General features: G+C 53.9%; 1 protein-coding gene across 6 annotated transcripts in view; it reads right to left on the bottom strand.

Moving 5' to 3' along the window:
* IFT140 (intraflagellar transport 140) overlaps positions 1-14,395 on the bottom strand; it is a 54,071-nt gene that overhangs the window by 38,370 nt on the left and 1,306 nt on the right. For 4 of the 6 annotated variants that reach the window (XM_043454899.1, XM_043454901.1, XM_043454897.1 and 1 more), the window contains 8 exons: positions 11,331-11,511; positions 9,423-9,644; positions 4,528-4,649; positions 4,283-4,425; positions 2,598-2,773; positions 1,733-1,824; positions 1,092-1,198; positions 439-584 (listed from right to left, as the gene is read on the bottom strand). In XM_043454899.1, coding sequence (XP_043310834.1) covers positions 439-584; positions 1,092-1,198; positions 1,733-1,824; positions 2,598-2,773; positions 4,283-4,425; positions 4,528-4,649; positions 9,423-9,644; positions 11,331-11,477 — 1,155 coding nt within the window. In that variant the 5' untranslated portion in view covers positions 11,478-11,511. The remainder of the gene's footprint in view (positions 1-438; positions 585-1,091; positions 1,199-1,732; positions 1,825-2,597; positions 2,774-4,282; positions 4,426-4,527; positions 4,650-9,422; positions 9,645-11,330; positions 11,512-14,395) is intronic. The other 2 variants (XM_043454896.1, XM_043454900.1) reach the window with 1 other exon arrangement.

The raw sequence follows: 14,395 nt of genomic DNA, 5'->3' as shown, positions 1-14,395 counted from the left end.
CTATCTAAAACAGAGCGTGGGCAAGAGAGCAGCACCCGGAGAGCGGTGGAGGTCTGGAGCATCAGGAGAAGGCTGGGGCAGGCGTTCCCCGCGGCTTAGCGGTGAGGACTTGGCACTCTCACTGCCAGGGCCGGGCTTCAACCCCTGGTCGGGGAAATAAGATCTCACAAGCCGAGGGGCATGGCCAAAATAACATAAGTGAAGAAAAACAGATGATGGTAGAGATAAAAGGATGGGTAGGTAGGTAAAATAGATAAATATAGACTACCACAGACCCATAACCGCTTATCTGACTTCTGACCCAACAGGCCTTTATAAATATTTTATTGTTGCTATTTTTTAATCTTAAGTTGAACAATTGACAAAAATAGGTTCAGAGCCAATTACTGCTTCCACTTATGCAGAAAGTGAGGGCCCCCAGCACCCCATAGGGTGTACCTTTATCTGCATGATGTTTCCTTCCAGCTCAGTGGGGGTCTGAAGGGTCCACTTTTCTTTGCCCTCGGCCCCGTGGCCATTCAGGAGGCCTGGCACTTTTCTCCACATGGCTACTCGCCCCTTGTCAGTACCTGCTGCCAGGAGACCTACATGTAAAAAGAGAGCTCACCTTAGCTGAGTCGGAAAGGGATAAAATGGCAGCAGGCTCCCTCCTCTGACCTCCCTCCCAGACGTATCAGCCCGCCCAGTGGCTCTGCAGCCACTTACCCGGCTGCTCCTCTTTGCAGGAGCTCACTGCCGTGGCGACAGTGCGTGTACACACGCATGAGTGTGTGTGTGGGAGGGGCCACACAGGACTTGGCACTCGGTGGGCACAGAGGTGCTGCTCCCATGCATCTCCGATTCCACTGTGTATGTGTGCACGGGTGCACACGTGTGTACACATACAAACATGTATATTAATACACGCACACATATAATGTTCCTCATGCTCTCTCCTGAGGTTTCAGGAGGAACAGACACCCATTCCCGCAGCTGGATGGTCACATTCCCGACCTCTCTTGCTTGTCACAGCACCCGCCTCTCTCTTGCTCTGGGCTGACCATCCTCGAGTGGCTGGTTCTGAGAAGAGTCCCTGACGCCAGAAGTCTCACCTTTAACTTTACAGTAAGAAACACAATTTATATTCTCTCCTTTTTCAAAACCAAACTTCTCCTCTGGACTCAGGACGTAGCTCTCCCCTCGTTCTAAATCCCAGAATCTACAAGGCAAGCAGGAAAGCCTGTGTTAGTGTGTTTCCCTTAGCTCCGAGGGTCTTGTTCAACTTGCAGACTAAACTTTAAAAATCAGGAAAAAGACACAGCCCTTCAGACTCTGCAAAAAAATATTTCTCATCATCACGCTGTCTGTTAGGCCTTGTTCATGACCAAAGGGAGATGCTGCCAATGCAGAGGGTCCCTGTGGGACACCAAGTCAGGAGCTCCGAGCACCCGAGCCTGGGAGACCCCTGATGTCACGTGGACTTGATGCACCAAGAGGCTGCGACATGGGTTTCCACATACACAGGGGCAGGGGCAGAAAGGCAGGGGACGGCAGGACACCATGGGGCGGGCGTTGGGGCTCTGACTGTCCTGCTCATCCACCTCGGGGCTGGTTACACAGACACGTCCAGCTGGTGACAATTTGCCATCATTCGTGTGCTGGTCTCTGTGTACGTTAGGCTCCAGTACGGAGCCGACTCACAGGAGTGCTGGGGACAGACTTCTCCCTCCAACCCCACAGGGTTGGCTCTCACCTGAGCGCCGTCTCCCCGATGGCGGTCACGAGCAGGCTGCTGTCGATCAGTGTGATGTCAGCCCGGTGGCCCGTCTTCCCACTCAGCTTCACCTGCACAATAACAGCCACCTGAGAGGAGGTGTCGCCCGTGTGGAGGCTGTGTCACTGGTCAGGGGCTGGACTCTGTTGGCAGCGACTCCACGGAGACTGCCCACGCAGAGGAAGCGCAAGTGGCCCCAGCCTTTCAGGCCAGAGCAGTTAATGGGGCCTCTCATGGGGGAGGCACCCTCACACCCACGCGCGGAGCCAGTGAGGGGCCACGGGGTGATTTGAACCCAGGTCTACGGACTCAGTGACCACATTTCAGCTGCTGTGGAGACAGAGGTGCACGAGAGCCCTGAACACACTGACTTTCTGCGTCCACCAGTCCACGTCCGGGGAGGGTCCCTGAGAACCTGGAATCCGTGGGTGGAACCGAGAAGCCACAGGAGGGCGGCAAGCGGTCCCCAGGGAGCTGTACATGCTGCCTGACCACACCCCAGGCTCTGGGCGTCCTCCTGCGGGCAAGCCCCTGGGTCAGGGGTGGGGTACCCACAGGGATGGTGGGGCGTCCAGAGTTGCAACCGTCACATGTGTGGGCCAGCCGTGGTGGGAACACTGGTGACAACCCCTAAGGTCTGCACATGGCCAGGCATCCCCACCACAGACTCCCCGCCTTCTGATGCTCACCGCCCCTTCCCCCAAAGTCTCCCCCACCTGTGACTGCAATGGTCTACAACAAATAAGGCACCAAAGCTCTGGTGACCCTGCAACATGGACTCCTCAACCAAGACGAAGCGGGGGTGAGGCAGGCCAGAGGGCGCCCCTGCGGTGGCCCCACGCACCTTCATCACCTCCTCGGCCGTGCCCTCGGGCGTCACTGTGAACAGGCAGAGCAGCAGGCTGTCCGTCACCGCCACCAGCGCCCCCCTCTGCTCCAGGTAGAACAGCGTCTGGATGGAGCTGTCTGTGGACGCTACCTGGGCCGTCCTGCCTTTCTCGTCCACGTGGTGCACGGTCCCTGTGAAAGAGCCATGGGTCCATGGAAGCTGGGTGCTCCCGTGGCCATTCTACCTGCTTAAGGACACTTTCAACATAAGCATCTTCATCACAATCATTTACAAATAAGCCATTTTAAAAACCACTGGCAGACTTCCCCGGTGGTCCAGTACTTAAGTCTCCATGCTCCCAAAGCAGGGGGCCTGGGTTCGATAGCTGGTCAGGGAACTAGATCCCACATGCCGCAACTAAAGATCCAAGGCAATAAAATAAAATAAATTAATTAAAAACAGAACACTGGCCTGTAGCTGCTACACCTGCTGTCTTGTGCATCAGTCCAGCCTGGGCTCCTGCCCCTGCCATCCCCTCCACCACTGTCCGGCTCTCAGTGACCGCCCTCCTGATGCACAGCCTCCACGCTCCGGTCATGTCTGTCTGCCTCAGCCACGACCTTCCCTGGGGCCTCGACCCAGGCCCTCCGTCCCAGGTCCCGGGTATCACAGCCTGCCCCTCTTCCCCTCCCCGGGCCCCTCCCAGTCTGGATCCCTCGCCTTGGCCCTGAGCTGCCTCCTGGTTCTGCTTTCAGGCGAGCTCTCGGGTGGGTTCATTCTGCTGCTCTCAGGAGCCCCTCACCCTCGGGCCCCCTCCCATCTCACTCCCAGAAATGAGCACCTGCTCCACAGACACGTGCGGCGGGCTGGGTGTGCTTGTTCACGTGAGCTCTGCCCATGGGGTGCAGGAGGCGGGGACTGCGTGTTCCAGGCCGTGCCTGGGAGCTGAGGCACAGGGACGGTGGTGCCCAGCGGCACAGAGCCTGGCCCACAGTGCCCAGCACCAGCGTCGCCCTCCGCCTCAGGGCTGCGCCCCGGTCCCTCCAGCTGCCCTCCTGCAGCTCCGCCCCTCACCCCAACACGCCAGAGTCTCTACCTTTAAGACGACCAGCACCCGGCCCCTGCCCGCAATCACCCGTCACGGTCAAGGTGCCTGGCCACGCGCGTCCCAGACCCCATCACCCCGCGCAGCCCCACCTCCTGGGCCCCTTTCCTGCAGCAGACACGACCTGTGAACGTCCCTTGAGAGGACGAGAGCCTCACGCTGCGTTGCTGCTGCTGCCTGCCTCCCGGTGTGCCGAGGAGGAGCCGTGTTACAGCCGACAGCACGGCCCAGCCCCCAGAGCTGCCAGTGGCCACGGCCAGCAAAGCCCGTCCAGTGCCCCAGTCACGGCCCCAGAGCTGAGTCTGGACGCGGGCACGGAGACCACGCAGGCACCCTGGCAGCGACTCGTCTGGGCCCGCACACCAGAGAGCTTTTTCCTGAAAAACCTTCCAACGCATAGAAAAGCTGTTTGTCTCCATCGGGGCCAGGGGAAGCCACGCTTTGGGCCCAGGATAACCCCGGCACGGGCAGACCAAGGCGTCTGTCTGGGAGGGGCGCATGGCCTGCGGCTTTACACAGACACTCTGTATGCTTGCTGGTGACCGCCAGACGCCCCAAGATGCTGCGGTGTCCCCAACCCCAGCATGCGTCTCACCGTCCGTCAGGCTGACGAAGAACGAGAGGCCCTCCTGAGACCCCATCTTCAGGATGCTCCCAAAGCCGCTCTTCCTCCAGTTAAACATGTCCAGGGCCTTCTCGTCCCCGCTCACTGCCGCCCTGGCCAGCTGAACCAGGTCCCTGAAAGCAGACGGGACGGGGAGCTCCTTGTGGCCCCCTGGGTGCAGGCGGGGTGACCACAGACGAGACCCTGACCGCCCCCACCTCCCATGCGGTACTCACTCGCCGGGCGGGGGCAGCAGGAAGATGCAGTGGGTGAGGGGCTGCCCGTACTCGAGCCGCAGCAGCGGCATCCCCTGCACGCGGCCCCGCTGGTCCAGCCTCCACAGGAGCAGGACGCCGAGCTGCAAACCCAAGGTCACATCCTCAGCGCACGGAGGTGACAGCACACCCCGGAGCGTGGGCTCACTGCCTTTCCAATCAAAACTGTAGCAGGATGACACGAGCACCGTGAAAAACCCAACAATCCACAGGCTCCATGAGGAGCCAGAAGCTTCTCTGTGCCCTCTCCCGCCTTCAGTCCCTCGAGATCACAAGTGTCACGTGTTCAGTTTCAAAAAACAAACCTTTGCTTTGAGGACAGACTCAGATTCAAGGGAAGGTGGCAAAGGCAGTTGGGAGAAGCCCCAGCTGCGCCCTGGTTGCTCCCATCACCGTGGAGCGCGCCACTAGCGGCAACCTGGGCTTCACGCCGTCCCGGGGCCGCATCCTCACACGCGGGGGGCCACACCTCCTTGGGCTCCTGCTTCAGACACCTGCCCGGTGTGAGGAAGCCTGGCCAGGGGCTCCAGAATGTGCCCCCGGAGGGATGTGTCTGATGTTTTCCTCCTTGATGACGGGGTGGCAGGTTTGAGAGGGACACCAGAGGGAAAGTGCTGTTGTTGGTAAGTCAGATCGGGGTCGGGCCCTTGACGTGACCTCCCTCACTGGGCCCTCCTGCTTTGAAGGAATTCGCTGGGTGTGGCCCACACGTAGGAGGGGAGAGACGTCTCACCTCTAGATCATCTGGAGATGTGTCCCGTCTCGCCAGCATTTACTGATTTAAGTCATAGAGTCCCATCATCTGGACCCACGGATGTCTAGCTTCCGCTCATGGTTATAACCCAGTATTGCTTCGTGTAGACACCACAGCTCCGGCCGCTGGGCGCCCTTCCCTCGGCCTCCCCTGTCCGTTTCACGCGGCCGTCGCTGTAGGTGTGTGAGCCCCTCCTCGCATCCTGGCCGACAGACCCTCTGGGCTCACGGTCCTGCCCCAGCCCAGGACCAGCTGCTTCTCCTAGGAGCCCTAGTTCCTTTTACTGGCAGAGACCAGCCAAGACCTGGGTGCCAGGTGTGCTGTACATCAGAGCCTCAGGGTCTCAGATTCACAGTCCAGGCAAGTGCCAGAGAAGTTCAGGCTGGGAGAGACCGTTTGGCCTGGGAGCAACGGTCCACGAGGGCTTCTGGCTGCGAACGAGCCTGGCTGTGCGGAACGGCGCCGCTGCCATCACAGCAGGGCAGCTGCGCTTCGCAGCCCAAGCCATCCTGAAGCCGCGTCTCCTGCTCCAGGTCAGCGGGCATTTTAGCAGACAGCGAGGCCATCTTCTCTCCCTTCATTCAAGTCGCTTTCATTCCAATATCCCCAAAATTGGATAACATCACTTAAGTGTACATGAAAAGAGGATCTTCAAATAAGTGGGCCTTATAAAGCAACCTGTACAGTGGATCTCTAAGAAAAGCATGTTAAGAGTGGACATAGTATGTAACCTGAGTGTACATATAATCTAAATCATGTATCATTAGTCTGATTCTTCTATTTTTTTTAAAAAATCCACTTTTGTCTGTGCTGGGTCTCAGTTGCTTAGTGCAGACTGTCTCTAGTTGCGGCGAGGGGGGCGACTCTCTAGTTACAGTGGGTGGGCTTCTCCTTGCGGGAGCTTTTCTTACTGCGGAGCACAGGCTCTAGGGCCCGTGGGCTTCAGGAGCCACGGCTCCCGGGCTCGAGAGCACACGCTCAGCAGTCGTGGCGTGTGGGCTTCGTTGCCCCACACGTGCCACATCTTCCCAGACTAGGGATCAAACCCGTGTCCCCCGCATAGCAAGGCGGATTCTTCGCCATTGGACGACCAGGGAAGGCCAAACAGATTCTTCTTGACTTTGCCAGCTTTATAAAGACAATAATAAAAGCACTCTTGGTTTCTTTGTGTTTAGAAATTACTTTTAAAATGCCCTGCGAGTGCAGCCGGGCAGCACTTTTTTCTTTTCTGGCCCCGCTGCGCCGGTCGTGGGATCCTAGTTCCTGGACCAGGGATGGAACCCAGGCCCTACCAGGGAGACTGCTGAGCCCTGACCACTGCACCACCAGGGAATTCCCACCCAGCACTTAGTTTTTAACACAGTAACTGACTATTTTACCAGCACACGCAAGCGTCGAGCTGACGACCCCTCTGGCTCCTGAGCGGCCATGCACACTGCACGTCCAGGCCCCGACAGCTGCTCTGGGGACATGTCTGGGGCCCAGGCCCTGCAGTGGTGAGTTCAGCTCAGAGGCCTGCAGACCCCCATTCTGACAGGAGGACAGACGCACCACAGGGGGTGGGGGGAGGCCATGGGAGGCCCTCTGTTGTCTCCAGGAACCAGGAAGACACGACTGCCAAGCGGAAGACAGCACAGCAGATGCCTCTGGGCCCCCACCACTCCTGCGGGCCACTCTCTAAGTGGAGAGCAGCTGCCATTCGTCCCAAGTCAATGCATGCAGACCTCCTCAGCACCTGCCCTCCAGTTCGGCTCCCACCCCTGTAGACGAGGGACGCTCTGAGGCTCCCAGACTGGGCTTTTTTGCTGCATCTGGTGAGTCTCAGGGTAACCAAACCAGGCCTCTGGTAGAAGAGTGGAGAAGACCCTCGGCCAAGCCCGGGGAGCCGGCGTCTTAGGGGTCGCTGTTCTCAGTGTGTCTGTTCACTTGTTAGTATATCTCTTCCTGTCGGAGTCCAGTATTAAATTGGGACACAACTGCAGATCTTCTGAGACAAGGACCAGGTATTTTTGTTCTGAAATCCTTTAACTTCAGAACTCGGTCAGCGGTGACCCGGGCTCTGGGTCGCGCTCGAGTCATCTGCTTTGTCAGTTGTTTCTCCTTTCTTCAAGATGCAAATGGTGATGTTCAAGGACCCTGACTGCTTTTATCCCCATGGGGGGTTTTCAGGGCAGGGAGGTGGGGAAGGGGTAGGAGTCCACAGGAGAAGGAGCCTGGGGTGGGGCAATGTCACCAGGTGTGAATCGAACAGAAAAATAAGAAAGGTCTGGAAAAAAGGAACAAGTAGAACAGGGAAGAAGCGGTATGAGCAGAAAGCAAGTATAAATGGCTTTCTAGGTAACATTCACCCTCAGGAGGAAGAGAAATGCACGCAAACTGAAACACAACTGAGACAGCACTTCTCCCACAAGATCCTGAGTTGGTCACAACACACGCGTGGGTTGGTGTGAGCCGGTCAGGCCCCACAGAGGGAGCTCTGGGCACAGCGATCCAACCACAAGGGCACGCCCCGGGTCCCACCTTCCTCCAGGACTTTCTCTAAAAGTTCGCATGTGCGGAAGGACAAAAGCATGAGGACAGCTGTCATGTCACCTTCCAATAAAGAACTGAAGACTGCTTTTCCACAGAGGCTGCAAAGGCAAACGGTAACAGGTTCATGGAACAAAAGGCAGGTCTAAAGAGAGTGAGGAGGCTCGCTGTGCGCCGCTGTGGAGAGTGGAAGACCCGGCTTCTGATGAAAAGCCTGAGCACAGCAGTGTGTGCCGGGTGCTGCTGCTCATGCGACAAGGATCCAGGAAAACAGGGAGGGGACGGTGTGACCTGTGTGAAGACGCACACAGTGGTCGGGAGATAGCCACATGGATCTGAACCATGGGACTTGCTACAGTTACGAGCTGGACCCCTCAAAACGCTGATGTCATCAAAGACCAAACGAGAGACAGAGAGAGACGGAAGAAGAGAGCAGGGACCAGCTACGATGGAAGGAGATGAAAGAAGAAAGACGGCAGAGTGCATGCTGGGCGGCCCCAGGTGAGGACGAGCTACCGGGATGGCAGAAGGAGCCGCCACGCTGACCACAGCGGGGAGCGGGCGGGCCTCGCCCTCCTGTGCAACAGCATACTTGGTTACGCGCAGAGGAGACGGATGCCAAGGCATCGAGGGGTGAAGTGTGATGTCTGTGACAAACTCCCCAACATGCAGGGGGAATACAGACACCCAGAGAGCTGATGTGTCGAAATGTTAACAGCTACTGAACTCACAGTGAGGGCACAAGGGTATTCCTTGTATTGCTCCTTCCTCTAACGTCTGTGATTTTTCAAAACTGGAAGCTGGGGAGAGAACGCACTGCATGCTCCTGTGTGTTCCCGTAGGAACCCAGAGAGACATGAAGGAGCCGCAGGTGCCAGGGGTGGGGTGTGGTGAGGAGAGTGTTCGCAGTGTATACCTTTTAGCATTTTTTGAGCTTTGAAACATGCAAACATATTACCTTGAAAGTACAAAAGAAACAAATACATCGTACACTTTCTACTGTCCCTTTTGAAGCAAACAGGTCTAGACCAAGTCTCTCAGCCTGGGCACTGCGACGTCTCTGGCTGGTGATTCTCTGTGATGGGGTCTGCCTTGAGCACTGGCGGAGGCTGAGCAGTAACTCTGGCCTCCACTCACCGGATGACAGCAGAAAGCACCCCCTCCCTTATGACGAGGAACAATCTCTCCAGTGTCCCCTGGGGCCACGTCGACCTGCTTAGGAGGCCCCAGGCAAGATGATGGGGACCAGGGACTCCTGGGCAGCGAAGCAGTGTGCTCAGAGGGCACACTGGGGTTCGGGGTACCTGAGGCACCACCCCATCTGTGTGACTGTAGTTATCTAGAGATGCTCATTTACAAAATTTCACACTTCTGCCACAGAGTGAGAAGGTAGAATAACACTTTCAAATCTTGCTCCCAACATAAAACACAACCTGCCGTGATAGCTGACAAGGTCAGCGGAGCCCAGCAACCACGCGTCGCTGACAACCTGGCCCCTGAGAGCCTCCCTCGTCCCTGAGAGCACACACAGGCGAGGCTGAGACCCCGAGTGGGCCGCCACGCATCTGCTCACCCTGTCCCCCGACACCAGGCAGTTCCCGTTGGGGCTCCAGGCGAGGATGGCAATGTCGGCCGTGTGGTTGGCAGGGACCGCATGCTGCTCCTTGTCCTGCTTGTTAAACATGACCACTTCTCCAGACTCCCAGCCAATAGCCAGGATCAGCCGCGTCGGGTGCCAGCACAGGGAGGTGACCCGGAACGACCTCTCGACGTGCGTGTCTGGCACGCGCTCGCCCTGCGACACACGAGGTAAAGCCCTTGTTACGGCGAACGGCGGTGACTATGTATTTCTGCCTCATCAGTGGAATGACATCAGGTAGAGGGTACAACAAGCTGCTTATTAAGGAACAGTTTAATTATCATAGAAACACCCATCTTGCCTCAGCTGAACTATGACAGCACAAGGGAAACATTTAACCAACCCCACAAGCCAGCTTATCAATAAAACTTTATTTACAAAAGCAAGTGGTGGGCCAGTGGGTGAGGTGTGTTGACCCAAGGTTCGCAAAGTGTGGCTGGGCGACCCTGAGAACCTCTTTGAGGTCAGAGGCATTTTCAGAAGGACACTAGGGTGTGGCCTGCCCTGTTAACTCGTATTCTCTCACAGGTGAACGGTGGGGTTTCCCAGAAGCTTTGCGATAGGTGATGATGTCATTGCTGTGAGAGTTAATAAGGTGTGTGCTTTTACATTCTCGTGTTCTCTAGAGCTTTCAAAGGCAGCAGGTTAAAAGTATAAATGTGTGTTTCAGAGATTAACTCAGTTTGTTCTACTGGGCTCTTCCTACCAATCTCCAGTTATACCCGCTACATCTGTGACCTTATCATCGAATAAATCATAATTTTGAAATCCTACAGTTTTCCTTGTGCCAATTAGAAACACACGAAGCACACTTCTTTGTTTTGTAATAGTGTATTTTAAATTTTCTAAATTTTCAAGTTTTATCTGGGGAATTCCTTGGCGGTCCAGTGGCTGGATGGCAGGCCTGTGAGTCATCCCCTGAAAGATGGTAACATAGCCTCAGGAGGAGGAGGAGATGGAGGGAGAGGAGGCCGGTTGGGGAAGGGGGAGGCTGGGCGCAGCGGGCTGGGTGAGGAAGCCCCTCGGGTGTGCTGTCTGGAGGATGCCACAGGAGGGTGCCACGTGTGCAGAGGGGATAGCGGGTGCGGACCCAAAGCATGAGAGGCAGATTTCAGGGGAGGGTGGGGCAAGGGGCAGGAAAGGAAATCCATATTTCTTGGTGAAGTAGGAGTTTCTAGAAAGCTCCGGTTATGGAGTTGTGTGGCCCCAAAAGATACGCTGATTCCTAAACCCCTGGTTCTTGTGACATGACCTCATATGAAACCAGGGTCTTTGCAGATGACCAAGCTCAGACGAGGTCATCAGAGTGGACCCTGGTCCCGTATGACTGGTATCCTTGTACGAGGAGGAAAGAGACCCCGCCACAGCCGGGGGATGCTGAAGACTGCAGGCTGCACTGAAGCTAATGAGAAGCAGGGCACACGCCCTCCATTTGAGCCTTCAGAGAGGGCAGGGCCCTGCCAGCCCGGTGCTGGAGATTTCTGGCCCCATAACTTTGACAGAATAAACTTCTGTTATTTTAAGCCACCCAATTAGTGGTAATTTGTTATGGCCACTCCAGGAAACGAGCAGTTTCAAAGGCTGATGTGACCCAGCAAGGCTGGCGCGGTGGAGACAGACAGCCCTGGTGATGACCGTGAACTGACGGTGGATTCTGTCTCAAGCATCCCTAACTGTGTACCCAAAACTAAATAATAAGGGTAAAAGAATTATTTACATAACAAGGCTTTTACAGTGTTGGGAATTTGGACCTCCGTGAGAAACACATACACACGAGAACAAAAGAACAAGACAAGTGCCAGATCGTCTGACTGCAGCCAGAGTGCTGCTTTCCGCACTCACTTGCTCCAGATACATATCCACGCTGCCTCCTGAGGTTGTGCTAACAGAAGCAACCGCCAACAGTGGGTGGACAGGGTGCCAGCCAATGTGGGAGGGAGACCCGACTGTGTCTGGGGCTTCTATGCGGTGGTCAAAGTAGAGGGCCATGACGGAACGCAGGCCTGCTCAGCGCCAAAACCTGCTGGGGAAAAAACAAGTCCTGTTGGTTTTGAATAAAACTCCTACATATGGAATTAGAAAAGAGAGGTAACATAAACCCACGATCATGACATCAGGTAACTTATCAACACCCCTTGAGACAGATGCACGCAATTTATGTGGAAAAGATCTCTAATGGGGGAAACACACAATTAGAAGCAAGGGATTAGGCTGGGGTGTGACGGAAAAGAATAACACACATTGTCATCAAAACAGTAAAGAAAAGAAGCCTGCAGACTAGACCACACGTGTCATCCTTGATCATTTTTATTCTAATCATAACAAGGACAATTTATATTTTTACAGTTCCCCTTTAAGCAATATTTTCAAACAAGAAACCAAAAAAAGCAAACTGCTGCACAAAAGAGAAATGTGCAGAAAAACCTAACACCCAGTTTCTGACAGAAAACCAAGGTGGTCCCTGATGTCCTCTTGAGGTGGCAGGAGCCAAAGGATTCATCTGTCAGGGAGTGGAGGAAGCAAGGCCACAGGGCAACTGGGGAAAAGATAAGCTTGATCAGCTACCTAACATCTCTTTCTCTTTCCTTCCTTAAGAGGTGTGCATGTTGTTCCTGTGTGGGAGGGGCAGGAGCGTGAATGGAATGACCGTCTGACTGCCACCCATTTGTTCACATCCTAGAGTCAGTCTGGGGAAGCGAACTAGCCCAGAAAAGTCTCTTTGAGGTGGCTGCTATCATTTGAAATTATTCAACTTCATCCCCATCAGGATGGCTGTTGTCAAAAAAACAGAAAGTAAAAAGTGTTGATGAGGCAACTGGAAGCCTTGTGCACTGCTGGTGGGAGTGTAAAATGGTGCAGATGCTGTGGAGAGCAGTCTGGGGGAGTCCCTCAGGATCACACACAGGATCACCACATTATCCAGCAATTCAGTTCTGGACACATACCCACAAGAATTGAAAGCAGGGATATGAACAGATCCTTGAACACAGTATTCATAGCAGCATTATTCATAGTGAAAAGGTGGAAACAACGCAAATGCCTATCCACAAATGAATGGATAAACAAGATGTGGTATATCCATACAATGGAGTATCATGCAGCCTTACAATGGGATGAAGTTCTGGCACGTGTTACAGCATGGATGAACCTAGAAGTGAAATAAATCAGACTCAAAAGAACAAATACTGCATTATTCACTTATATGAGGTACTTAAGAGTCACCAAATTCAATGCCTCCGCCTTCCAATGCAGGCGGTGTGGGAGCTAAGGTCACACATACATCATGACCAAGAAATCAAAATGTAAAAACGGAAGCAATTCTGTAACAAATTCAATAAAGACTTTAAAAATGGTCCACATCAAAAAAATCCTTAAAAAAGAAAAAAGAAAGTAGACTGGTGGTTGCCAGGGCCTGCTATAGGCGGTGATGGGCAATTAGTGTTTATTATATTTAAGGTTTCAGTTTGGAAAGATTGGTGGTGATGATCACACAACAGTGTGAAGGTACTGTTGTCATCGAACTATATACTTATAAATGGTTAAAACAGTAAATCTTAAGTATATTTAACCACAACAGAAAAACTGCAAAAAAAAGTTATCCAGCACCTACAAAATTCCATCACTGGAGAAGGGAACAGGCTACGCCATTTGCTTTGAGCAATACAACAGTTGCATCAGAGAAAGCCATGCAGGCTCATTTTGGGTTCAGAGAGGGAGACCCTGTTCTTCCAGAAGCTGGAAGGCAGGAGGGTACAAATGAACAGTCACATTTCAAATGTTTATCTTTCTTTTATGGAAATATACCCTGACCACTAAACTCACCACCACAAGCTGGTGGTGAGTTTAATGGGTGCTGGAGAGTACCCATTCAGGCTCCTGATAGATGGCTGGGCACTGGCCAGAGGAGTGGGGGGATGGGAGACTGGGGTCTGTGGGGGTAGGATCTGTGGCCAGCTGCACACACTCCACTTAGGGGACACGTGCACTGGTCCAGGGCTCTAGATTTCTTGAGTAAAGACTTCATGCAATCGTTCACACAGAGCCACAATGAGACACACTGGGTTAAAACTGGGCAGCTTAATGCAGCAAGGAAGCCTTTCACAGTGAGTTCTAACGTGTTGCAGCCCACCAAGGGTCTAAATTCTTGGCTACAGGAAATTCTTACTCATGTTTAACAAGTTTACTCTCCGAAAATATGCCTTGGAAAAATGAGTAACATATCAATCTTCTTGTAATGACGGAAAAAGAATTATAAAAGCACTTGGAAAAGTTAAACCTGATTTTCTCTATCTTTTATTTCAAACATCACTTTGTAAGGAGCAAGTATGCTAGAAGATCTTTAAGTTACTTCCTTCCTGCTGGGGCTCTCCCAGAGGCTCTCCCCATCACAAGCCTGCACTGGGTACTCAGGACGCCTCTTTCCACCAGGTTGTCCTGTGCTTCTGCCCAGTGTCATCAGAGAGCCCTGTATTCTCCATTTAGACTGTCTGTGTCTGACTGACCACTCTCCACTCCTTACCTGATAACCTGCCCCACAGAGTGAGGGGCCACCGGAGCACACCCGGCCCCAGAACACTGCCTCCGCCAAACAAGCCCCAGTACATGAATCCCTGATGGAGATACTTACTAGCGAGGAAAGAGGCTTTTGATATCTTGTTAGTTGCAGAAATTGGGGTCAGGCCAGGGTGAATGAATCCAGTTTTATATGATGAATAAATGCTACCTGGGAGAAGGCAATGGCAACCCACTCCAGTACTCTTGCCTGGCAAATCCCATGGACGGAGGAGCCTGGTAAGCTGCAGTCCATGGGGTCGCTAAGAGTCGGATACAACTGAGCGACTTCACCTTCACTTTTCACTTTCATGCATTGGAGAAGGAAATGGCAACCCACTCCAGTGTTCTTCCCT

Source organism: Cervus canadensis, chromosome 32 (genome assembly GCF_019320065.1).
Source record: "Cervus canadensis isolate Bull #8, Minnesota chromosome 32, ASM1932006v1, whole genome shotgun sequence".
Lineage (NCBI taxonomy): Eukaryota > Metazoa > Chordata > Mammalia > Artiodactyla > Cervidae > Cervus > Cervus canadensis.
This window is presented reverse-complemented; position numbering and strand designations above follow the sequence as displayed.